General features: G+C 40.9%; 1 protein-coding gene and 1 long non-coding RNA gene across 8 annotated transcripts in view; one reads left to right on the top strand and one right to left on the bottom strand.

The window, feature by feature from the left end:
- RIC8B (RIC8 guanine nucleotide exchange factor B) overlaps positions 1-23,702 on the top strand; it is a 94,887-nt gene extending 71,185 nt beyond the window's left edge. Inside the window, exons 8-13 of one of the 6 annotated variants that reach the window (XR_006819700.1) lie at positions 125-269; positions 7,947-8,066; positions 11,205-11,288; positions 15,455-15,593; positions 16,279-16,418; positions 22,311-22,427. Coding sequence is in view for 3 of the 6 variants with exons in the window: in XM_046013106.1 (XP_045869062.1) it covers positions 125-269; positions 7,947-8,066; positions 22,311-22,422 (377 nt within the window). In the remaining 3 variants the exon portion in view is untranslated. Of the gene's footprint in view, positions 1-124; positions 270-7,946; positions 8,067-11,204; positions 11,289-15,454; positions 15,594-16,241; positions 16,419-22,310 lie in introns of all 6 variants that reach the window. The other 5 variants (XR_006819699.1, XR_006819701.1, XM_046013107.1 and 2 more) reach the window with 5 other exon arrangements.
- Positions 1-27,229, bottom strand: part of LOC123947115 — a 118,227-nt gene that overhangs the window by 23,856 nt on the left and 67,142 nt on the right. Inside the window, exon 5 of one of the 2 annotated variants that reach the window (XR_006819704.1) lies at positions 26,172-26,561. The exons of the other annotated variant lie outside the window; for it this stretch is intronic. This is a non-coding gene — a long non-coding RNA (uncharacterized LOC123947115). Of the gene's footprint in view, positions 1-26,171; positions 26,562-27,229 lie in introns of those variants that run through there. 2 annotated transcript variants of the gene reach the window in all.

Raw genomic sequence — 27,229 nt, 5'->3', positions numbered from 1 at the left:
AAACCTCTCAATTTTAAGGTTTACTGCCATGGTATGAATCTCCCGACTTCCCTGTGCTGGAGAATAGGCTGTAATGACAGTGAGCACAAGGATTCCTGTCTAAAAACCTCTTCTGTTTTTGCAGTGGATAGCCTGCTGAAATACACTGGCTATGGGAATGCTGCAGGACTGTTGGCGGCCAGGGGCCTCTTGGCTGGAGGAAGAGGAGATAACTGGTACTCAGAGGATGAGGACACAGACACTGAAGAATACAAAAATGCAAAACCAAAGTATAGTATCAAGTTTCTTTTCACCTAACTATGTCTGTGCCTCTGATTTGGTTATTTGCCTTTCACTTCCTTCGTCTCTCATTTTCCAAGTGTTTCTTTTCTTTTGTGGATTTGGAAGCTTTCCATTTTAATAGTGGTTTTAGAGGCAGTTTCATAGCTAGTGGCTTAAAGAGTGACTTCAAGGGATTGAGGAAGGATAATATTGCAAGAAATATTCTGCTGCATGCTCATTACCCTCTCTGAAGTATCTGGAGAGATGGTATTTTTAGATATATGCCATCATATACTTTAAAAATATTATTGCCCACTTTTTGCTTTCTTTTCCATAAGGTTGAAATTTTATAGGGTATAACTAAGACCAAGCATTTAATTTGGTTATTTAATGCTTCAGTTTTTCTCAGAAATCTAAACATACATTCCATGAATTCTGATCTTCCCTCTTGCATAAAAGCCATTATGAGTCAATAAAATGGTACATTACTAGCAAAAGGAAAGAAGTGTAGCTCCACAGTAAATTTTAATCCAACACTTGGGTAATAATCTTTTAACAGATGTGTTATTGCACTGAGGCAAACCAGAGACTCTTATCAAGTCTTCCCTGAATCAATGCTTAGAAATCAAAGACACTAATTCTTCTCTTATCCCAAAACAGACCACCTCTACTTCCTTCTGTTTCCTCCCCATCCTTTTCGTCCCCTTCTTAACCCCCCCATATCCCAGGTAAATTTCTTAGTTCCACTTATTAGAAGTTACATGAGCTCAATTTTCTCGTTTCCATTACTAAATGTTAAAAGGTTATTCCCTTTCCTTTTGGCATTACCAATGATGTTGACATGCTAGTTTTTCTACTGACAATTTCTAGAATGTAGTGAGGAACATGTGGTAGTTGTTGAAGGACAGAAAATCATTATCTGCAGAATTGGGCTTTTTTTTCTTAAAGGATAGATTGTGCCCTGTTAACATGAAAGTACTACATTATCAGAAGGTGAAAGCAAAGATCATTTCCTAATTAGACAAGACTTATTTGGCCTCTATTCCTTGGCAAATCAGGCCTGGGTAAATAGCATTACTTTTAGTATTTCCAGTTCAGCCTCAGCAGGATCTTGGAGAGTATGTCCTAGAAAAAAAAAGACTTTTGGGGAAAAAAAGCTAGCAGTGACTCTAAGCAACACATTCGTAAGACTGCCACCATTTAGATGTTATAAATCGGCAGCTCTGTCATCTAATTGAAGCTTAGATACAGGAATCATACTTTAACCTTTCCCTAATTATAGAAGTCATCATTCTAATTAGTTTTGCTAGCTCTTGACTTTTCTATTTGATAAACTGTATTTTCATCAGTTTAGTATTTTCTCTCCCTCCATTTGAGACATTAAAGAATACCACTTGAGGTATACTTTCATATTTTTTAATGAAAGCAGAAATTACTTTAGGCATTCATTGTGTCCCAAGTTATGTGGACATGTCAACTAAGATTTAAAAAAAAAAAAAACAACTCTTAAATACTCAGGAGTGGTTGATGTCCTTATATCTTGGTGTGTATTGTTGATTTTGCTTGACAAATGACTTCTACCAGTGGTAATGATCACATATCTTATAAGCACCAGAATGCTACTATAACAAGAAATTGCTTGGAGAAAATATAAGAACATTGGGTCTCTCCTAATAGAATGGGAAATAGAAATGTGTTAGATTATGAAAGTGATGTTAGATTTCAGGAGAGCACCTTTTGTTGACATCGAGGACCATGTTGTTTGGTATTCTTATAGTCTTGGCTAGGAAGTTTCTATACTTAGCCCTTATGACATCCCTAGTTGGAATTTTCATCAGCTTTGGACCTGGCCTATATTGTTCATAGGAATGGTGTGTTAGTGTTGTCAGAATTGTCACCATTGTGAAATCTTCTTGTTTCTTAAATATTGCTCATGACAAATATAAATATGTGTTTCTCACACAGCGTTACATCTTTCCCCTTCAGATATATTTGCATCTGTTTTTTTTCTTAGATCTTCCCTCTTTCAGGTGAAACACTAGTGGGATATTTGTTAATTTAAAATACTTATTTATGGTGTGCCTGGCTGTATCAGCTGTTGGAGCATGAGACTCTTGATCTCAGGGTTGTGAGTTCAAGCCCCATGTTGGGTATGGAGCCTACTTTAAAAAAATGAAATGCTTATTCAAATGGTCCTTGTGGAAGTGGTGGGAAACAAAGTACTTTACAAGCAAGAGAACGCTTTGTGCCCTGGGGAGTGATCTATAATGCTCGAAGAACTTTTTCCCTAAAAATTACAAAAACTCTTCACCAATCTAGTCAAGCTTATAAACTCAGCCCTGAAAGAATTGCTTTTTCCCCTACTCTCTGATTACCCTTCACCATCAGTGTTCTCAAGATCACAGTATGCTTTTCTTATGATGCATTTATTCACAACAGTTGCTAGTATTGGCAGAAGCAGAGAAATTACCCTTTATCCAGTTGGCCCTAGTCCCGTTGTCAAAAATGTAAGTGGATTCTGATTGATGCACCAAGGTAACCTATAATCCTTTAGTGGAATCTGAAACCAACGATTGTGTGGAGCTTACATTCAGGCTATGGGAGACCGTTAATTTCACAACAATCTTTTTTGTGTCAAAGTAAGTGTATTTAATGGACTGGAAATGGCTTTCTGCAATTAGCAGAAATATACTTATAGAATCAAGTTACATGCCACACAGGTTTTTGGTGTAAATCTAAGCCATGCTTGTTTAAGGTTTTCAGATAAACTTTGATCCTGTATCAAAGAGAAAAATTTCTAAATTCTAAATTTTATACCATGTCTGGGGTATAACTTTTACACCATGTCTTTGTGCCTCTGAGCATGGAGGCCCCTTGCCTATATAGGTGGGTATAGTCTAACTGACTAATGCGGTTTTGCACATCATTCCAAACAGCAATCGAAAGATGTGTACCTAATGACATTTGGCTCGTTTTAGACCAGTAGCTGTCAGGCTGGGTGTATAGGAACCTAGGAGTCCAGAGAGTATCTTTAAAGGGCTGCTTAATGGAGGGCAGGAGGAGGGGATGGCCAACGTAGGCAGAACTCTAGGATACCTACTTAGACTCTTCATACCCTACACTAGTTCATAATCACATACAGAAGCTTAAAATCATTGCAAAAGCAACTCGGGTGTTTCCTTCTCAGCTGTATTTCTCTTAGGAGTAGCTGTGGCAGTGACTGTATAATTTCTCCAGCATGAGACAAGAGACTTTTTTTCTTCGTCAGGATTTTGTTTGGTTGCTTTAAGCCTCATTGTAATTGTCACCATATATTGAAGATGTAACCCAAAAAAAACCTTTATTTTTAATATTTCTTGAAGTAAATGAACAAGGATGTAGTAACTTTCTACTGTTCTTTTTATTATTTTGTTGGTGATCAAGTATTCTGGGGAGTTTTTCCTGGAAAGACATTTCTAGCCTTATTTGCATAGGCTTTCCCACCCCACCTCCCCCTATCCTGGTTCTGGGCTCACAAGTGCCTTTTCCTGAAAACCCTGATCCCTTTTCAGAGGTTGCAGATTGTCCACCCAGAGGCTCAACTTAGCCCACAGTTAGCTGCTGCTTGGCTTGTTGGATCGTTGGTTATTTAGTTCTTGTGTTGCATCGTTGGTTATTTAGTTCTGTGTTTTTATTTTCTGTTTTACATAGTACTTCTTAATTAGTTGCCGACATTTAGAATTCAGATATTTCAGATGATGCAAATTTGGATTTCTGACTTCTTTTCAATGAGTTCTAATAACACTAAGCCTGTATTTTCACATGGCAGACAATTGGCTGATGGAGCTGAGTGGCGGTGGTCCCCATCATACCAGGCGTAGGCTCCTCTGGTTTAACAGTGGATCCTTTTCATTCTTACCTGCTTAGCCCCTGTAGAGATTTGCCCTTCCAGCCCCTCCTTTAACCAGAATGGTTAAAAGTAAAATTAAAAGTAAAAGTAAAAAAAATTAAATCAAAATTAAAAAGTAAAAGTAAAGTAAAATTAAAGTAAAATTTAATCCCTGCTTTTTAGAGACTGAAGTTAACTTTCATATAGCTCAGGGAAATTTTAATAGCTTTTTTGTTAAGTGACTAGTACTGTTGATGTTGGCCAAGTATAGCAACAATCTGAAAGCAAAAGTCTTGAAATATATTTCAGCTTTTGCATATATATTCATAGGCCCATACCTTTTTATGTCTTAATCCCTTCATCACCAGGTCCATAACTGTGCTCAGTTCACACAATGACCTTATATAATACAAAATGTTCGATGATACTACAAATGAGTTTAAATAATTCTTGTCACCTAACTGGAAGACATATATAATCACAGAATTGGAATGCTGGAAAGACGGGGTAGGGGAGCAGACAGGGTGAGAAAATTACCCAATATAGTATCCACCACAATTAGTGTACCTTAAGCATCTTAAGACTCAGTCTTAGAACAAGATAAAACTAACCCCAGAATTTCAGTGTCAAGATCCTGAAACCTATAAAATTAAGTCTTAGACTATATTATCTGAGGTTCTATAAAGGTAGCAAGTGAATGTTCAACTGAAAATAATCTCTTTTATGAAACCTCACATCATTGTTACAGTGACTATTTGTTTTCCTCTCTGGGAAGGGAAACCACAGGAGTCTTGTTTGAAGTGGGGAGCAGGAGGGGAGACAATGTCCAAGTTTGCCTCCTGACCCCGAGCACAATGGCATTTTTCCTATGAGAGTGGCACAGTTTCATGCCCTAACTTGTGTTTTTTGTGATATTGCGTACATTCATCTGTGTACTGGGGGTGGGGGGTGTTGCTTCAGTAAAGGTTGATAAATTCTTACTCTGTAAGAATGAATTTCTGCCTATTGCTTTTATGCTCCTTGAGCAAAGGATTTTGTGACTTTAGTAGCTAATTTCAGAGCAAGCCATTAAATTATTTTAGCAGCAGAGGACTTGAGGTCAGCTTGTGGAAAATGGACGTCATTTCTATTAAGCCCTTAAAAGTACCAAAAAAAGAATCAAATGTGCCCTGATTCAGGAATTCATGTCCTGACTTTACATTGTGGATACAACAGAGTTTACCAGTGTATCCTCCTGACACGTTTTACCCCCAAGGCAAATGGTGGCTTGTGCTAATGTCATTATAGAATACAGCAGTCTGGGGATCTGATTTCTTAAATCACCCCTCCATTGAACTTGAGAAGAGGAGCCTTCTCTCAAGAGACAAATCAAACGTGTTTTACTTAGTTAATCCATCTACCTTCCATTGTACTTTCTTCTAACGCCTGATTTCCTTTGCTTGGGAAGTAGAATGTGCTAATAATAAGTACCTTTACTAATTTATTTATAAGACTCGTTGTTTTCTAATTTAGAATGTGGCAGAAAAGAAACCAGTGAAAACATTCTGTTGTTATAAGCCTAAGCAAATAATAGATGGGTGGTGGAGTTACATTTTCAGTGTGGCATCTGCATACATCTTAAAAACGCTGTAGTTCTCTGAAGCCTTGTCTGGGTCCCCTTTGTTCTTGACTTTTGGGGACTCTGATGACCCCATTTCAGTGTTTTTTTTTAATGACCACTAACTAGAGGCCTTTTTCTCTTCTATTATGAGCACCTTAAAAAAAAAAAAAAAGAGGGAATAATAGCACACGGTGAAGTGTCTGAGGTTGGCACTCCAGCCCTATGTGGTTTTTAACCTCATTGAGGATCAGAATCACCAGGAAAATAAAATACATAGATTTAGTTGCTCTCAGTCAAGGCCTAAGCCTTTTCTTTAAAGTTTACGGAGTGATTTCTAATGTGCAGCCAAAGCTGAGAATGACTGCTAGGAACTTTCAAATTCTGTCCCAGAGTTCCTAAAAGTGCCTCAGGGGCAAACTTAAGAGGAAACAAGTAAGTACAGACAAACAGGAGAGGCTTGAGGCCTCCATTCTGCTTGGCCACCCCATCCCCTCTTTTGCTTGAGTAGTTCCACTTTGTCTATTTTATGTATGGGCTTTCTGTGTAGATTTCATTTGTTTCCAAAAAAGGCAGGGGGAGGTTGGTGGTGGATCCACTGCTCTGAAGGAAAAAAAAGTTTTTAATCATAGCTGTAGGTGTAGGTCTTAAGCAAGACTGTTAAAACAGATGTTTTAGATCTGGTTTTTTGAGGATGCTGAGCACTGAGTCCTTCCACAAGAATCTGAATATCATGTGCCCTCTGAGGAATGTAGAAAAACAAAAGGAAATCTTTCAGTAATAGATGATAGTACCTAGTGACCTAGCCCTTTTACTACTCAAATGAGAAATCCCTGGTCAGTAGAGAGTTAACCTGCCCAAGCCAAAGTCTAAAGCAGGGCTTGCAAGCTAGCTTCCAGAGGACCTAATTGATCACAAGGTCTTTGTTTTGGCCCACAGGATTGTACCTCCTGCCACTTTAGACTGGCACTGTCCTCAAGTTTACCCCAGTCCCTAACACTCCACACTGTTTATAGCTGACCAGTTCACTCACTTGCTTATCCTGCAGACCTGGCCCCTGAAAGCATTTGTGTTTGTAGACTCTAGAAAGCAATTTATTAGCAATTTGCTCTTTGTTTTTTTTTTTTTTAAAGATTTTATTTTATTTATTTGACAGAGAGAGATCACAAGTAGGCAGAGAGGCAGGCAGAGAGAGAGGAGGAAGCAGGCTCCCCGCGGAGCAGAGAGCCCGACGCGGGGCTCGATCTCAGGACCCCGAGATCACGACCCGAGCCGAAGGCAGCGGCTCAATCCACTGAGCCACCCAGGCTCTTTGTTTTTAATGATTGAATGAAATATCCCTGCAAATTGTCCATACTTGGCTGAAACAAAATGCCGTAACCTCTTGTCTGCTTTTCCAGAAAGATGTTTAAATTATAGATAACTTAGCAGCCATTGAAGAATTTTCTTTTATCTCCTTTAAAAAAATAAATAAGTGTGGCTTTCACCTAAGAGAGTAGCTTGTTTGGTATTAGAACTTCATACAAAGTTTATGGGACATACACATTTTAAGCACTTTATTATTTCTAGAAAGTCAAATGGTGTATACCTGTCTCTTGGTAGGTTAGATTTCATTCCTTTTTCTTTTGAATCTAGGTCACATCAAATCTAATTAAAATCGTTCTTCTGCTTTATCTTTTATTATTTGAACACTCACTGCCTTCTGTGGTCTCACTAATGGACTAATTTCCTGAGATGATAAATCGGCATGCTTTCATTTTCAGATTTCAGCCTCTCTCCATCATTTTTCCAGTTTTTTTGACACATTTGTTTTATGCTGTATCACAAAATGGATTTCTCCCACTCTGAAATCATTTGTCCCCTTATATTAATAAACTATGCATCCAAGGATATTTATCCTAACGGCACCAATCAAATTTCACATTTTTTAAAAGCAGCCATGCCTTTAAAAAAACAAAAAGTTGGCAAGTCAGCTATTGGGGTTTTGTGTTTTTTTGTTTTTTTGTTTTTTAAGTAAAACTACCACCCATTTCCCAAAGCAAATTAATAGAAAAAGTAAATTTTTTAAAATTCCTGTAGTAGTTCTATACTACAAAATTGCTATTATTGCCCATTTTTGGCTATTATACTCTTTCTTATTATAACTTACAACTTGGACCAGAAAGTATAGAAAGAGCATAATTTTAAAACATACAGCATAACTTTTTCTTCTTTTTGTAGCATTAATCTTATCACTGGTCATTTAGAGGAACCAATGCCAAACCCCATAGATGAAATGACAGAAGAACAAAAAGAATATGAAGCCATGAAACTTGTCAACATGCTTGATAAACTTTCCAGGTATTGTATTCCCATCCATTTTCTGCTTGGTTTCTAAAAAATGTTCTATTTCTTTGTCTCTCTTACTGAGAGTTATCATGGAACAGCAACTCTGGAAATCCATGTTAATTGGAACAGGGTGGCCTGGGCAGCAGTAGTTCAGATCTCTCTTGGCTACCATGGTTTTTCTACATGTGCCGCTTCTGGATGTGCATTCTTAAACATTTAAACTCTCAGAGCTAGGACAGTAACTACTAGATCATTGTGATATTTAACCAACTAACCTCCCTGTCTTCAAAAAGAGGCAATGAGTTAGGTTCAATATTTTGCTGCTTCTTGTATTTTTTTTTGTTTTAGTCTGTTTTGGTTTTTGTTCCAAATCATTATGCTTTTTCCCCCCTCATTTTTGATGTGCAAGTTGGCAATTCTGTCTTTTTGGGTTGCTGCTGAAACCAAGAATTCTAAAATGTCATGCACCCAACAGGAAAAAGTGAAAAGGAATAGCTCAAATTAAGGGTTTTCTGAAAGCAAGTGCTTATATTAATTAGAGGTTCTAAAGACAATCTCCCCTTCCCTTCTTGCTTCATACCGCCTTCCCTTCCCAAAATAGCCAGTCTTGAAAATTCTTAAGTCAAATATATACTAATCAGCAACTAGTCATCTTTGAGGAATACTGGAAAATATTAATTCCTTTCACACTTGCCTGAATTGCTCTATTTTCTGGTCATTCATTGAGTCACTGTCTCCTTTAAGCCATCTTGAGTGAGTGCTTCTGTGTGTCAGTGGCAGCTGCCACTTAAAGGTGTATTTCTTCTGATCATCTCCTTTTTCACAGCAGCTATATGTAAAGGCTAGTACCCCTCAGTCAGAAGAAGTAGCAGCTGGAATCCAGGGAAAGCCAGAAGGTGTAACAAAGAAACAAATAAGAGGTTAAGGCAGAGCAGAAGGCTGACTGACATGAGGAGTGTGACATATGGGAGAACTGCAGAGTCTGACGGTGCTGCTAATGTGGTAGTAGTTATACAGAAATAAACAACTTCATCATCTAGATCACTTCTACACAGCTAGTATGACTAGAATTCAGTATCTTCCAGCTAGTCTTTTTAAATTTCCATCCTTTCCCAAAGAGGTTAGAATCTACAGCTAACTATGCTCACAACCTTTGTTTGCAAATGACATTCTCCATACCTTTATATAGAACTGACATGTTCCTTTAACAAAGGAATTAGAATCAGAGAAGATACTGTAGGGAAACCTACAGGAAGCAAAATAACACACTCTGAATGAATATATAAACATGAGATTTTTTGCTTGGCTACTTCTGAAAGGATCTGATGTAGCTAATGAAACAGTGGTATAAGTACAAAAGTTACGATGAGAACCAAAAGAATCCATCTAGTAGAAGCTGGAGAGGGAAGTGTTAATGAGGACCTATGTGGAGCCCCTCAGTGGGTTAGGACAGTAAGCAAGTTTCATAAATTTCACTCCAATAATATGAGCCTTAAGAGAACACAGATGTTGTTCAACTGCCTATATACCTTGAATGAGTAAACTCCAAACTAGGAAAGTGGGAGATGGGGAAAAGACTGCCTAAAATAATACAGTAGAATCCAAGTACTTGACTTACTGAAAAAGACAAGATCATTTCATAAGACATCCCTATACAAGGGACAGAAGATGGTGCTAGGTCCTTCTCCTTTTAATCCCAAGGGAATCCACATATTCTAGAAGTTGCCAACAAATAAACACACAAGTGTCAAGTTTGAAATATCCAAGCTTCCGCTTGATTTAAACTATGCCTCAAAGAAGATGTGTACTCACCCAGAAACACCCAGCAGATGCCCAACTCAATCTGAAGGTGATACTGATTTCACATGTATAAAACAAAGCAAGTATGTCTTGTGTTGGCTTTGATAGTACCGATTTTGCCATTAAAATGGAAGCGAAAGGCAACTTTAAAAATAGTCCTAAATCACTGATATTTTGCATGACGTGTGGTGGGTTTTTACATTGTCTGCTTTTGTGTGTGTGCTTTCTAACATTTGCTCTCACTAATAATCAATGACAAAACTGTATGGAGATCAGCAGTGGGCATTCCAAAGCAGGAATGCAAAGAATGAAGCCATTCTTTATGCGTCTTATATGTTTGTCTTAAGTTTCTTCTCTCTCTTCACTGTTGATTTTTGGGTTTTAGTTTTTTTGAGGTAGAAGATATGGCATAGAGCCAAAGTAGACTAAGTTCAGTACAATTCAGGAAACATTTATTAAGCAGCTACTCTGTGCAAGGCACTGTGCTAGGAAGATGAGGGAAATTCAGAGAATGTGACAGGCTCCGCCCAGAACTCACATTCTAGTGAAGGAAATGGCTATAATCTGTTCTAAAATACAAGGTAGATGGAAAATGATGACAAATAAGGTCTATGTTGAACTGTAAACACCCAGGAAAAGGAGCAGTTCATTCTGTCTGGATGCATCAGGGACGATTTCACAAGGAAGATAGCATTTGTGCTGATTCTTGAAGCTTAAAAGGTATTTAACAGATACGCGGAGAAATGACCATTCATTCCAGGTAGAGAGAAATCTACTCTTGTCGATAAGATAAACCTTTGGTATTCACATACTGCATCTTTCTTCCAAAAAGCTCAGGTTGTTTTATCATTATTTGATTAATATAATCTGTTGTCAGATTTCTAATTGGGGGAGGACCCAAAGAATTGCCCCAAATATTTCCAAGCTAATGCTGTGATATTCCATTTCCCTTTAACAGTTTACAAAACACTTCCACATACATTCTCTTTCTAGCTTCATACCAAAGTGAGACTAGGAACTTCATTTTCTAGAACTCAAGACCTTTGCTCTGTCCACTGTGCTACTGTGTCTGTCTGTTAGAGTCAGTGTTTGCCAGAACACTTCCTGATCATCCTCTTCAGCATTGTGCTACCAGTTAGTTCCCTCAACTGTCACTCTGAGGATGTTCTTCATCCCACCAAGTCTTTATTGTGCTAAGAGTGTACTGTAGCTTTGTCTGATTAACTTTTCTTCTCAAAAATGAAATCATTTTCTCCTGGGCCTGAATTGAAAGGCATGTGAGTAAAGGCTAGGTTGGAGGTGACGTGGCCAATGAATGGACACTAGACACTTCCTTTTTTCCATCCATAGGAGAGCAGATGTGAAGGACCTGCACCAGGATGGTGGTTAGCAACAGTGGCCCGTGCCAAAGCATTTACCAAAGTGATGACTAAGGTTGGTCATGCCAAGTACTGTTACTGAGCCTGGTGTAGGGTATAGATGTCACCCACTACCAAAACTACAAAACCACCAATGCAAAAACTAAAGTTACATTTCCACTTTGCCTCCATGCTGGACATAGCGACCACTGCAAGGAGCTCACTACCTTGGCAGCTTTATCGTAGCTATATTTCCAAGGACGCCGGAGAAATTCATGCTCAAACATTTTCTTCCCATTGAATACCAACTGACTCAGTAGTATTCCTTGTGTGTGTGTGTGTGTGTGTGTGTGTGTGTGTAATGATTGTATTTGTGACAGATGTAGGTAAGGGGGGTTGGCAGTGGACCTGGAGGTCTTAAGAGTTTGAAAATAATCTGAACCCTATAAATCCCATCATGTCTAGCTAGTACAGTGCCTTGTACCCTGTGGTTCCCCTAGTGTGTGATGATGAAATAATGAGCACAGCTGATCCCCAAATCTGTAGGCCAGTTTTTTGCTCTATAAAATAGCCTACATGGTTTACCACCTTTGTCAATTCCGTTTCTTGGCCAGATATGATAAAATTCAGGACTGGAAAGGAATTCCATAAAAGTACATTGGCCCACGACTGACTTATTTAAATATTGGGGTACATAATTTCTTTAAAGTGATCAGTGTAATATATATCATAAACATTAAATCCTGAGCCATGACATTAAAAATGTTAAATGAAGCTTTCTTTATGAGAGCAGAGGTGAAAAGGGTGATGAAATCTGCCTTCCTCTCCACCTCCTCTTTCCTTCTTTGAATTGGGAAAAAAAAAAAAAAGCCCCCGCAACTTAAGTGGGAGATTAGAATGGGGACTGTGTGGTTAAGCAAGTCCAGTGCAGCTAATACAATTGCGTTCACCTTAGCTACAGCATACAGCTCGTGTACAATAACACACCTCCTCCAGCAGAAGGGAGAGAGGATTGATTGGCTTAAGCTTAAACTAACCAAGAAAAAATATTTCAAGTTTCAATTCTGTTTTGACTTTTCTAGTCCCCTTCACTTCCTTAATTGGAACCAGGCACCATCCCCCCACCCTGCCCCGGTCACATTTAACAAGGTGCATTGCCATTTTGCTTACATGTTCTATCAGAATCTAAAATTTAAGTAATTGTTTTCCATTTCTTTCTTTTATATATATATGTGTATATAAATCAAATATATATATATTTGCCACCCATTGTGCAGTATTTGGGACATGGCTTTCTTAATAAATGTAGGTTCCAAATACGGGAATAGTTCTCTTTAATCCAGAGATTATTTTTAGACTTATTAAAGCTGGAATGGGCTAACTGAAAAGTAATATCTAATTTTTTTTCCCTATGAATAAGTTACTCTGCTTACAAAAATATCAGCAATTGTGATTATACCTACCTTTATAATAAGTTAGTCAAGGACATGTTTTTCAGGTATGTTTCCAAAACATCCTATTTTTAAAGCATTGTGAAATATATTGTAGGTACAAAAATGTAAAGATCTTAATTGTGGATACCAGAACATCTTTTAAATCTGTGCTGTCCAATATAGTAACCACAAGCCATATAGGAGTACTAAGCACTTGAAATGTGGTTAGTCTGAATTGGGATGTCCAATAGGGTTAAAAACTCAGGCTTTCGAAAACTCAGTATAAAAAGAGAAATGTAAAATATCTCAATTGTTTAATATGGATTTTATGTTGAAATAATATTTTTAATATACTGTGTTAGCAAAATATATGAAAATCAATTTTACCTTTTTCAATGTGGCTACAGTTAAAACTACATATATGGTTTGCGTTTGTAGCTTTCATTATATTTACGTGTGGCAGCACTATTCTACATCAAAATACACTGTAAGGTTGCCTGGAAGTTCCATTAAAGGAACTTGGACCCAGTTAAATTAATAGACCCTTAAAGTGGCAAGGCAACATTAATTTGAGAAACTTGATATTATGTATCTTTAGGTTATAGAAGGCCCTTCCACTGGCTGGGCACCTCCAGGTAGGATTTCATGTGACCTTTGTACTGCCTGTTGGTAATCATTGTCCTTCAACCTCAGTAGTAGGAATGACTACTTTGAGCTCTTGGTTTAAGCACTAGCTGAAACAGCTTCCATCTATTAGAGAAACATCACCTAAGAATGTCCCTGGCTGTTTGTGTTCTTAGTTACCCTCCTTCAACTTTTAAGTCTTTCTGATTGGGGAAAGCACGTAAGAACTCCTGTTTCTCCTGCTTTATTCAGCAGTGTCAGTTGGCATGCTGACCTTATTAATATTTATTTGCTCATTTGGACAACATGACAGAAAAATTCTATAGAGAAATTACCAAGAAAAAAGAATACCTTCACTTAAGGATAAAACTGAATTTGATTCTTTAGCACTGTCCCTAATCTCTTTCTACATATTTTTTTAACCATGCTATTTAATGTGAGGTAGGTCACAAATCTTTAGAAGCTTTGCATGTGATCTTCTAACAGAAAATGAGGATAAAAAACTAATATTTATTTAGTGCTTTCAAGTTTAAAAAGTAGTTCCATATATATGATCTCCAATGATCAGTGAAGCAGCCCTCTGAATTAGATAGGGCAAGGAGGGTTTCACTGAAGAATAAATGGAACCAATCATTAAGTGACTGACCCATGATCTGGCACCTGATTAATGACATAGTCAGGACTCAATTCTCAGTCTTATGACGCTAGAACTTAGGTTATTTTGAAAATCAGAAATGTGTCAGTCTGATTTTAAATAAGATGGTCTAAATTTTAAGTAAATGCAAAGCACAAAGACAGATAGTAAGCATATTTACCTGAGAAGAGGATTAAGATTTGGAAGACATGTATTCCTGCTTTCTCATTCCATAGTTGAGGTCTTCTCAAAGATAGGTGAGGTGCTAAAATAAATAGTTGATATTAAACACACACACACACACACACACACACACCTTTATATGAAGGAAACCAGTAAAATTGCTGTGATTCTATGTTAATGTAAGTTATTTTAATTATTTTAAAAAGAGAATGATTACAGGTATTCTAACAAATTCTTACTACAATCACATTAAAAAGGCTTTAAATCACTTTAAAAAGGCTTTCCATTGGGACTATTTAGGCAACTCCTAATTACCTTTGTAAAGTAGAAAATAGTCCAAAGTAGTGGACATTATGCCACACTCATTTGTCATGGAAATGATATTTTTATGCGACATATTTACCTCCCTAATTGCACCCAGTCCCAAAGCACAATGGTGTGATCTGAGGGAAGATTTCAGAATTATTTTGAAAGAAGCAGCCTGAAGACCTCAAATTTGCTATGGAAAAGCCACCATACCCCTTCAAATGTACTGGGTTAGTGGCTTAGTGAAAGATCAGTGCACCCAGTCGGCACTAGGAAGCCATTAGATGGAAAATCACAAAACTTGAAGGATCAGGGTCCAAGCCCAAAGGACATTCTTGCCCAGCATGTAACTCAACATGTTAAGCAATGGCCAAAGTTAAAATATTTTTCTAAGAGAAAAAGGGGTTATAAACACTTGTAAGCATCTCAACAAGTTATTAGGCAGTCCACTGTACTTTGTTGGATTAAGGACTGTTGCAGGAACACAGAAATCTTGAAATAAGATGCACTCTCAGACTTGGAATTAGAGCAAAGATTGCAGAGCTGCTTTCTCTGGGCTAGCACAGGCTCCACTCCAGCAGGCATTTTTGGAAAAGCTCTGTGTTCATTAAAAATGTTTTCTTTATTTACCAGTTTCTCATTCTATCTTTCAAATGTGAAAAGGAATTAACTATGAAATGGCTAATTTTAAATGTCAGGGTTTTTCCAAGCCAACCTTACATTAAGAGCAGGAATCCCTGTACCACAGAAATGGTTCCCAATTATCCCGTCTTGGGTTTTGTTATACGTTGTACAGAAGTCAACAAAACAAGTATGTAACAGAACCTGCCTAAATAGCAGCCACCCTCATTAGAAACAGAGAATTAATCAGGGGGCGATTGAAGGAAGCAATGCCTCACAGGTTTCCCCCTTTCTTCTTTTCTAATCATAGAACAAAATATATTACATAAAAGGATCGGAACTATTATGCAGTACTCAATTAGAGGGAGGTGAATAGGTCTCTAACATGCTGTTTTATCAAAAGAGCAGACTGGTGTTTGCATGACTGTTGTTTCATTACAGACCCTGTCATTAATTCCATGTGTCAATACTGCCCTGTAGTACACAGAGCAGACAAGAAAGAAGAGCCCTTGAAAACAAGGGAATGATTTTTGAGTCGTTATCAAGCTAAGTGGCAAGCGGGAAGCTGAAACTCGTATAGGTAAATTCGAAGGGACTCTTGGGAGATCTGCAAGTGGGAAACAAGAATGCATTTTACCAACTGCTTAATTATGTCCTGGTTTTCAACAAGTACACTTGAATTGAATGCTTTGTTTGTATTGCACAAAAACATGTGCTGTGGGCAAGAGTATTCTCTTGCTTCCAGGTCAAGTAAGGTGTTTTATACACATATACATCTGGCCTATTGTATAGCGTGCGATTGGGTATGTTAGTGTCTGAGCCCCAATATTGCACTGTCATTTCTGGGGGAAAGACTTATATAGGAACCAGAAGCCCTAAGAAATGCAATCTTCTCTAAGGTTCCGAGAAATTATGTAAGCCCAGGCATTGCAGAGGACCATCCTTACAGGGGAATGGTGGCTCAGGAAAATGTTAAAATATTTCTGGGGGAAGAAAAAAAAATGAAAAATTTAAATATGGTATAAATCCCATAATCTCCCACCCCACCCCCAAATCTAAGAAAGTATTTTTTGGTTTCTATTAGCAGTCCCAAGGGTTAGGCTGGGCAAAATAGGATTTCCTTCCTTGGACGTGCTTTATCTATGTCCTCGTGCCTGGCCAAGCCCTTATAGATTATGGTTCCTTATCGTTTAGTAAGATCAAATTTCTAAATGATGTTTCGTTCCAGTTGAACATTCTTGGAGGCTTATCTCTTCCCTGGCCAGATGCCTGATCAGATGAGAAGCCCGCCATGATACTGTCACAGTGCCTAGAATGGGCTCTTTATCCAGTAGACATCACTGTACTTTTTGATGATAACGAGGGCAGTCTTAACTTGTGTTAAGGCCTGTGTATAGCATTGAAGGTAAGTATGAAGGAGTTGTTGCTATGTGAATATCTTAATCCTGATGCACATTTCAATATACAGTATCTCCGTTTAAACAGAATGTACATATTATCTGACACCTAGCCATCCTTTTTAGATGTGACCTTCATATTTAGGGCCAGTAACTCTTCATGAAATGGCCTATTTACTGAGGGCCATGATTGAATTTAGATCCTTCCTTGTAACACTTGCCATTGCTTTGATTTACTTTTGTAATCATTCTAATCATCTGCCAGTAGTTTTACAGAAAGGATTTCTCATCTTGGTGTCGGTCAGTTACAGGTAGGATGTTGTGTTTGACTCTTAGGCTTAGAATATATATCTTGATTAGAAACAAAGGCTTAGCAGCATTGAGTTTTAGTGTCTTAAACACCTAGCAGCTTTTTAAATGGAAGAAAATTAATTAGTAGCTTATATTTTGATTCTTAGAATCTTGGGGATCATCTTGTCCAACCCCTTCATTTTATAGATGGGTAGACTCAAGCCCTGAGAAGGAAATGACTTGCCCAAGGACACCCAGCAAGTTAGAGGGAGATCTGAGACTAGAATCTAGACCTCCCGATGCCGCATATGTAAGAAGCTGAGTCTACACTAGTTAGTCGTTGGGAATTCCAGGCTGTGTAATACAAAGGGGGCCTGACTTCTGCTGCACCATCAGAATGTCTAATGACATAGACTCATCAGGGAAATAATAATTAAAATAAGTATTCTTGACAAATGGTTCTCTACCATTTTCCATTTTTGCCATGACCCATGTATCATAGCTTAATAAGCATTTACTAAGCACTTACTGTGTGCCCCCAGCCTATACTAGATAGTGCAGATCGCAGCCAGATAAGACATGGACTCTGCCCTCAAGTTGCTCATGGTCTAGCAGAGAACAAGAAATCCCTGGAAAGCATTATGCAGAATTTCCTGTAGAATGCTACTATCTTTCCTAACTTTGTAGATATTAATGATGAAAATGAATTTTCTACTCAAAGATCTAGCTTTTCTCATGATCATGGTTTATTTATTAGGAGTCCCATACATCTTCCCTTTCTGTGAAAAGTACAAGATAACATCAACTGCAACTCAGTTTAGTCCATAAACACTTAATGAAGGACCCGCTATTGGCAAGGTGCTGTGCAGACACATAAGGGTATGAAAATTGCATACTTATAGCATAGAACATTTTCTTTTTAACGTCAGGGCAATACAGTTTCATAGCTTTCAAACTTTGTGATGAGAATTATTTTTAATAAGTATTCTTAGATGTGGGGCCCTTGAAATAGAAAACAAAAATACCTCTGTAACTATAATCCAGACTTGTCAACCTAGGATTTCAAAGTCTCCATTCAGATCCTCTTTTGTACCCCAAATCTGTTTTGAGCTTTCTTTTTCCTTTACCTCAGCCAAACCAGCCTGCTTGCCAATCTCTGCACACAACTAACTCTTGCTTCTGTGCCTTTGCTTGACTAATTCTTCTGCTCCTAGGATGCCTTTCTCCCCCATGAATCCATGTCCATCCCTGCCATTACAGTCTGGCCCTGAGTCTGTCTCCTGCAAGGAGCCTGTGATCAGCATCCCCACCTCCTCCTGTGTCCCTCCCACATGTACGTAACCAGATGATGGTGGAAAAACATTTCTGTGGTATTCATTAATGCTTCCCATTCTCCATCCACATCTTGCTGATCTAGCTATCTAGATACAAAATCTTACTCAGTGAATAAGTTCAGTGAAACAGTCTAGTATAACCAGGTCATTCATCAGACCTTTTAGGAGTGAGTCTCTATACCAAAGATTTCATTTGGGTATTTGTGGGCTGTTAGTTGCATGACAGAGGGAAGATTAGAAACGTTGAGATGGGAATGTGACAAGTAAGCCTGGAGTCCTGCAGAAAAAAAAGTCACATAGCTGTGAGACATCCTCTCTCCTTCCACTCCCAAACAGGGCAAGAAATTTCCTTTAAACATGTTTTAATTACAATGAGAGTACATTGATGAACTGTCAAGGTAGGGAAAGCAGGGCCCTGCCTGTTAATCATCTCGAGCTTGTTGATCTGCTGTTCTGTAATTCTTTTAATACTGTTCAATGTGTGTGTGTTTTATCTTCTGAACTGACTAAAAGCTTCTTGAGGACAGGGACCATGTCTTTTATTTGCCTCTGAATATTCTTCCCCCCACTTAGTCCCAGAGTGCTGGTACCCAGCTGGGGGGAGCCTCCCATAAGCACATAAAGACAGGAAATGCAACTTGCGGTTCCACCTACATTCTGGCCATTACATTACGGTTTATATGTATAGTGACCTTTTGCCTTCATGACAATTCAGTGAGGTGGATATTTCTATCCCATTTCTACAGATAAGGAAATTGAAGTTCAGAGAGCTCTAGGTCTCGCTGTTAGTGACTGGTGGACCCAGGATTAGAACCTAGGTCTGTCCGACTCCAAAATCTGTAGTGTGCCTTTCACTGTACCACAGTAATAACAACAACTAATATTTAGGACTCATTTGCAGTTCATAGAACTCTTTGATCTGCATCACTGTTTTTATTGCTACCACCACTGGTTCTGTTATGGTTACTCCTCACATCATCACTAGGAAGTAGGTAGAACTAGTATTACCACTATCCCCATTTCACAGATGGGAAAACTGAGACTCAGACTTGCCCAAGATCACACAACTGGTAAGTGAAGAGCCAAGGTTCCAAACAGACGTCCAGACTCCCGATTTTTTTTTGTACAGTGTATCACATTGCTCTCTTACATCACTTGCACAAATGCATATGGTCATGGGGCCAGTTATCACTGACACCTCTCCTCCAGAGGCTTCCGGAAGTCCAGGCATCCTGTGGTGCCCTCAGAGGGTGATACAAAGGGCCCAAAAAATAAATGCTTGAGAAGAATAGTTTGCAGGTGAGAATTAAAATATGGGCTCCTTTATCCCATAGACAAGTTCCTATAACTTGGCCATGGGACTTCTGTAATGTTAATTACTTCCATCATGAAACTGGAGCAGGGATGAAACCAGTGGACTTGAAAATATTCCTCCTAGGTCTGGAGAAGGTGAGAGCTACTTTGTACAGCTGGTAGCTAGCCCAGCATCGTCCTGTTATCACAGACGTGGAGTCATGTTGGTAGCGGGGTGGGGTGGGGGGCCTATCCACCCAGCGTCTCATGGCGATCTCCGTAGGATTCTCTAGTCCCATCCAGGGTCATTCTTCCATCTACCCCGACCCTTCACTCCCTACCCTATCTTACTGGACCCTCTTCCACAGGCCCCTTTAGACCTTTCAACTTTCTTTTGCATCGGTGTTTTATTCCCAGCAGGTTACCCCCTTGTCCTTTTACGTCATTAGTGAGTAGTGTCTAGTGTCACAAAATCCTTCAGCACAAGCACTTAGCAGTAGGCAACTATGTTGTAAAAATGTAGGTAAGGGGTATATATCAGTGCTAGAGGGAAGTTTTCATGCAAACGGTTGTTTATAGCTTTCAACTGAACATTTCTACCTGGCTGTCAGGCAAGGGCCTCAAGCTCTTCGTGTCCTGAGAGGTGTCCGCATCTCCCCACCAAAATCTGCTTCATCTGCTGTGTTCTTGCTCCAGTGAATTGTATCGTCATCCTCTTGATCATCTGAGCCGGAGGCCACAGGGACATTCTACCCACGCCCCCACCCCTCGTCTCTCCTTCACTGGCCCTCTCCCCTGCCAGTGGGTCACAGCCCAAGCCCACTATCCCATCTCCTGTCCCATACACACTGTACGGTGACATCCTCATGACCGGTCTCTCTGTCACCAGGTTCTCCCTGGTCCAGTGCGCCTTCTACATTGCTGTCAGAGACCGTGCCCTATAAAACAGATGGGACATCCCTTACAGAGAAAAACCCAAACTCCTCACCTTGACTCTTACCTTTAAGACACTTAACCTGCTAAACCCCAAATTACCCTTGAGCCTTACCGTCCTGTCCCTCCTTCATTGAACGTCACCACTCTCCAAACACTGGGCCCTTTCACAGCTTCATGGGAGCACAGCGAAATGGACATAACCCAAAAAGAGATGCAAAACACACAAGTAGATGGGACCATGTAGAGCCCTTTACACAGTCTCCTTAGCCTCAAATGCTCTGTGCCTCCTTTGCCCGGCACTGGGTACCTTCTTCGTGATGCCGTCCCTCCCTTCCCCAGGCAGTTCGGTCTGTGCTTCATCTTCGGAGCTGCCAGCTCTTTGTTCATGATTCTGTGACAGCATTTACCCCATTATGTTCTGAGTTATTTTTCATATGTGTTTCACCTGCTCCTCGAGGACCACTGTGCCCACTCTTCCCTTCCCTGCCTCGTGTACGACCTAGCTTCTGGCATGTAGGTGTTGAGCAGACACTGAACCGCTGAACTCAGTGTGCTCCTGCGGGGCAGTTAGAGCAGTTAATCCAGATGTGGTACACTGCAAAGAGCACTAGCCTGGGATGCAGGAGACCTGTGTCCCAGGCCCTGCTTGGCACTAGGTGTGTGACCTTGGGTAAGTCACTCAGTCTCATTTAGTAAACAAGGGTGTTGGACTAAATGATCTCTGAGGCCCTTTCAAGTTCTCTGATTCTGACCCCATTTCTTGGACCAGGAGCCACATCTCCTCCTTTATAACTCAGGAGCCTCAACACAGCCCGGCAGCCCTCCCATTACTCACATAGTCTTTTGGTGCTCGCCAAAGCTGCTTGCTGAGGCTCCTGTTGGCGTGTCCAGGGGCCACTGAGCTGTTCTTACCCCTCCCCAGGGGTGCCTCTAACCTCACACTACTGTGTGGCCGGTCCTCCCGGAGGGAGCCCTTCTTTGTGCTGTCCTTGGGGACAACAGCAAGGAGGCAGGGAAAGCAGTTTTATCGTTCCCCTTCACTCCAGATCCCGCCAGCATTACAGCTGCCACCATGCGGCTCCCTGGTTATAGATGCGTTCTCCGGGGGTGATGCCCATTTCCTTGAGAAATGAACGTGAAGCAGCTCCTGTGCCTCTTTGAGGCTACTCTTAAAGTACGCAGCTGACACTTCGGGGGTGGGAGGAGGACTAGAGTCAGCAACTCAACAGGTACATTTGCCATAATCTCCATGTAATAAGTAAGAGCCTATGAAAAGATTAAATAAATCTTTCCTAATGCTTTTTGATTGACTTAATCAATAATTAATCATCTTTAGATGAGGCTGTAACTTGTGGAGTAGATGTAATTGGATTAGCTGAAAAGAGGCAGTTGGGGAGCTTTGAAGAGATTAAAATGGCTGTCAATCCCGTAATTAAACTGCCACAAACAAAAGCAGTGGTGTTTAAAAAAGAAAAAAAAAGAAAAGAAGAAGGAAAGAGAGAGAGAAGGAAATCAAAGGGAGGGAGAAAGTTGGGGAAGGCCAGTTGACTTGGATTGAATTGAGAAGTACTTACGTATCCCTAGAGGCTGGAGAGGCGAAACCAGATCTGACAGATTTATTCCACTGAATGAAATCCGTACGGATCAAATCAGCCACTTGATTGTACACTGGGCCCACTGGGACCCATGAAATTTTGGCAGCTTCAACTTCACTAAAACAATGAATCCACAAAAGGAAAAAAAAAGTTAATTATAAAAACAGAAGAGACCTGCTCCTTGTCCTGAGCCCATTTAGACCTTGACTTTTCATACTTTTAATTGGCTTAGTAGGTTTGGCCTGTGTGAATGAAGTCTTTTATCTCCCTCTTTTTCTTTCCGTGCCCCTTTCATCTTTCCTGTTACAAACACACAGAGAGCTTGAGGAAAAATACTTTGGTTTTTAAAGACTTTTCTTTTTAAAAGGATGTGGATTTGGGCGGGGGGGAGGGGTGTGTGTGTGATGCTGGTGAATACTTTTTTTTTTCTCTCTTTTATCTCTTTTTCCAGAGAGGAGTTGCTTAAACCAATGGGACTAAAACCTGATGGGACAATAACGCCTTTGGAGGAAGCACTCAACCAGTACTCTGTCATCGAAGAGACCAGCTCTGACACAGACTAAAAGCGTCACCTGCCCAACTCAATATTGCTTTTATCGGCATCTTTTCTCTGTAGCTCCAGGGGAGTCTTTTCTCTAAAACATTTATGCCCTTGCTTTGGCTAGAAACACATTACCTGGTTTACTCATTGAGAGTCCAGCATATCTGAGAGGTGATCCTGTGTTTTTGCGAGACCGAGGCATTCGTCCAGAGCTGCAGTCGGACGGAGCGGCAGGGGCTGACCGTGGCCAGAGAGGAGCTCCGTTTCATCCGTATGGAACTGAAGGACTTCATCTGATAAAGCAGCCCTGGCTGAATCTGGCCATTCTGCTCGCCAAGGTTCTTGGAAGATTTAATCGTGGCCTTCCTCTCGCCTGTGAAAGCTGCCTCTTCCGAATCTCTCCAGCAGACGGAGGCCCGGGAGAAGCAGAACGAGCCTCCATGTAAGGGCTGAGGCAAGTGACTTGCTGATCAGGACTGACTACATGGAAGCCAAGCAGCTGCTCCATAAACCTAGTCCCACTCTTCATTTCAGTTTTGTACAGATACGTGGAAATGCACACACACACACACACACACACAGCCCCAGGCCTGCAAACTGATTACACTCTAAAAGTTTGTAGGTCCCTTCTCGAGAACTTCAGAATACATTTCTCCCTATAAAGGGTTATAAATGATGGTTTAGTTCTGAGGCAGCTACAGATGCCTATTTATTCCGTATGAACCTTAACACTAGTACCAGAGAACTGAACCCCCATCTGTATCATTGCATGGGAGCATGCATTCTGAGGTCTAACTCGGGGTGCCGGGGACACACGTCCTCCAATCCAGCAGAGCGGTGGGGACCCCCGGCGTGCTGGGAGTTCTCCTGTGGCCTCTGCTGGGCCTGGAGGGGGTCAGCGGCACCCATTTGTACATATAGGTCATTCATAGGTCACAGGTTGTACATTGGGGACTGTGTGTGCGCTTGTGTGTTCGACCTTTCTACCATATGTGATCAGTTTAATGGTAACTTTATTTATTTAAAAAAAAGAAACACAAATAGTTACTGTTAAACTGATTAAGGCTGTTTATTTTTACTTTTAGAATTGGTCATATGAAGAAGTAGAATATGAATCCTGCAATAGACAGTGGGCCTAGTTTTCAGTGGCTAACGCTGAAAGGGGTTGGTTTCCTTGTGTGTGTGTATGCATGTATGTACGCATTCATACGTACATACACGCATACATATTTACACTAGATAATGTGCTTAACCACTGCCTTTTAAAACTTTAAATTAAATAAAACATTGGGGTTGATTCAATTTAGCCATCTGTGTGTGTTTCTTTATAGATACATGGGGCAAACGATATTTCAGAGTTCATGCTTTTTTAAAGTGTTTCCACATCCATTATCTCACCATAATACCCCTTCTAAGGATAGATAAAGTACATGTATTGGTGGAAAATGTCATTTATCCAGAGATCCCTTCTCTGCCAAAACAACGGTTCAAGGATGGAGTTTTTAAAGGCCTTTGAGCTGCCAAAGAGATCATTAGAGTTTCTTGTAATTTACTCATAGGAGAGATCCTCAAGAATCTCTCCTTTTACCCCTTTACTAAAATTTGCATACATTTCTAACCGATTGAATTATCTGTCTTTCAAGCCCATTTAAAAGGAAAAAAAAAAAAAGGCAGATGAGGCGGCTGCTCCATAGAAGGCAGGTTGACAGAAAACTGCTGAAGGCCAGCTGAAACCCAGATAGGAAGGAGGAAGTCTACACCAGGCTTCATGAGTCTGGGACGGTCTGTTTCCCAAAGGACACTGGTAAACCCAGAAAGATCTGTACCTACAGTATGGCCCATAGACAAATTCTCAGAGAGAGCACCTGGACTTTATTTTACAAAACTGAGTAAGTCCAGAATACTCCAGAATAAAAGGCTAGGAAGAATACAGTACACTTCAGGATTTTCATCCAGATAGTTAAAGACATTTAGTAAATAAAATGAAACTCAGCAATTTATAAATTTAGATGATGTGAAAAAAGCTTAGAAAAAGTATTTTTGTTACTTCATTCTACAAATGCATTTTTAAAGTATTTTTCTAATTTCTATGATCAGCTTTGGTGTGAGTGTTCGCTTACCTAAATGAAGACATGTTCACGGAAAGAGCATCTTGCCAGCTGCGCAAAGTGTCTGAACAGTCCTGCCTAAGTAGCTGTGCTCTTGCGCTTTGAGGGAGTTTGTCTGACTCTGAGTTTCTCTGCGCTGGGCACTACCCACTAAGCTTTGTTTTTGAAGAGAGCATTTGCAGGGGGAGAGGAAGGACCTCATTCTGCCCCTGCAAAGAAAATTAACATCTGCTGAGTGCTTACTATGTGCTGGGCTTTTCATGTCTCTGGTCGCAAGTAACCTCATCACATCTCTTGTTAGAGGCCATCCCTGGCAGGCCTCGGTTTCCCAGTGACACAGCAAACAGGAGTCCAAGTCTGGCTGGCCTGACTCCCAACACCTACCTCCCTCCCCTCGCCACCCTGACCACCTGGGTCCTCACCAGGCCTCCCAGGACTCTGCGGCGCTGCAGGGCAGGCCTTCTCAGGCCGTTCTAAGCAATAACCATTTCAGCAGAACCAGCTGAAGGAACTTTATAAGCAGAGAGGTGACCCGGAGTGATCTGTGAGTGGAACACTTGCTCAGGACTGGGTTTCGAACAAGGACCTGGAATCCCTGAGGTCAGAGACCAGGGCTACAGGCCTCCCCCGGACAGATGCGCGCCACGATGGCCCGCAGCAGGGATGAGGAGGTCACCGTGGCCATCCGTGCACTGAGGGCCCATGTGTCCATAGCCCTCCCGTCCTCTGATGCAGGGCGTGCCAGCGTCTTACGACCAGGTACCCAAGATGCTGCTGCAGAGTAACAGGAGACACTTGGGGCCCCTTCCCCACACCTGTGGTCCAGGGAGGTGGGCAGACAAGACAGGGCTTCTCTGCCCTCCTTTATAAATAGGGACACCACCTGAGGCAGCGCAAGTACTGAGCATCCCCTTAGCACCACGTCGGTCTCACTGCCTCCCAGTACTAGGGGTCACGTGTCACCGGTATGGACGTCTCCCCCCGCCATGATGAAAGTAATAGATGAATATGTGTTCCTTATGAAAAGTTTGGAAAATATAGAAAAAGTTAATTCTCCCAAATCCCAGCACCGAGATAATCACTGTTAACGTTTTAGTGTATTTCTGTCCTGTATTTTTTCTATGCATATATTAATTTATTTTATTACAAGACTGGGATCATACTGTATTTACAGATTTGTATCCTGCTTTCTTCTTTAATATATTGTGAACATTTTCCCATGTCAATAAATATTCTTCAAAAAGTAATGGCTACATGATATTCCATTATATGGATTGCGGTAGACACTGCTAGTTGCCTACCCAGTGTTACTCCTCCTTGTTAACACAGAAGATATCATGCCCCCGCCCCCCGCAAGAAGGTGTCCTCTGCCTTCCTGGGAGGCCGCAAGACCTTCGTCAACACTGAAGAGCGACAGAACATGGGAATGGCTCCAAGAGGCGCAGATTTGCTCTGCCATACAGCACCGATCTTTGGAAGCCTCAGCAGCACCAATCATGACACACCGAGATTAAGTGCCCAGAGAATCTACAGTTTCGTGGAGGAGAGGCATTTGGCGGTAGCAAGGTTCCCAGAGGACTTTCACAAGTCTGTGTGTGAAGGGAAAAATGTCAGTGTTTCCTGCTGTAGAGTCCAGGCATGGACATGCATTTCTTGGCAATACTCTTCACCGCGATCCTGGAGGAAAGAGGGGCGCACAAGGATGGAGAGACACGCGTTCTTCTTTCAAAAGACGGGGACACCTGTTGGAACTACGGGCTATGTGGTTAGCACAGTGTGGAGTAAGAGCCAGGGAACGCTGTTTGAGGAACAGATCGCATGGGTGAGGGAGAGAGTTTTATCCACCGTCCTTAGAAGGCGGGAGAAAATGAGGTTTCCAGGGAAGACGGGCAGCACTGCTGAGCCCTGTCCCGGCTCTTCAAGAAGCAGCGGAGCAGCCTTTCTGGAAGGGGACGGGGTGGGGAGAGGCCTGCGCCCCAGTGTCCTCCATCAAGCATTGCGAACCGTCAGGCAGCAGTCCCGGGCATCCGGAATGGTGCCTGTACAGTGCATCCTGGGGGAGAGAAGAGTCACTTGGCCGTTTTGAGCTTTGTGGTTCACATGAACCATGGCTGAGAAAGACAGGCCTAAAGAACGGACTCTTATGCAAGGCTTCCGGAGTCAGATTGAGGTTTTCTCAAAGCACCTCGGTGATGATCTTGGGCCGAGGAGTCCAGCTGTACCCCTGGTCTCAGACCACCTTTCCCGCGCGGGCCAGAATTTCAGCTGCGCATGTTTAGGGAATCATCACTGCGCCAGGTGCCGCGCTAAGCACTTTACGGACACTAATTTCATCCTCGTGGCCATCTTAGGAAGAACTATTATAATAATCTCCACTATTCAGAGGAGAAAACGAAGGCATAAAGAGATCAAGCACACAGCTACTAAATAGCAAAATTCGAACATGAGTCTGTCTGATGGCCATGTAAATGACAGGCTATGTAATGCTTTTGCAGTCAGACGAAATAAAGCCTTGTTTGGGAGAAAAAATGTCAAAAGAGACTGAAATGGGGGGAAAAAACAGAACTGGGAAAATAATTTTAACATGTTTTTCTTGTTCCATTTCTATGGCTTTATAATAAAATACACGAACTCCTCTTCAGGATCTAGTCTGCAAGAGACCTGTCCTCATAAGCATACTAGCCCACACCAGTTTGTTCAGGAAACATTTACTGGGCATCT

Source organism: Meles meles, chromosome 7 (genome assembly GCF_922984935.1).
Source record: "Meles meles chromosome 7, mMelMel3.1 paternal haplotype, whole genome shotgun sequence".
NCBI classification, from domain to species: domain Eukaryota; kingdom Metazoa; phylum Chordata; class Mammalia; order Carnivora; family Mustelidae; genus Meles; species Meles meles.
The sequence above is the reverse complement of the archived record's forward strand: the minus strand, read 5'-3'. Positions and strand labels throughout refer to the sequence as shown.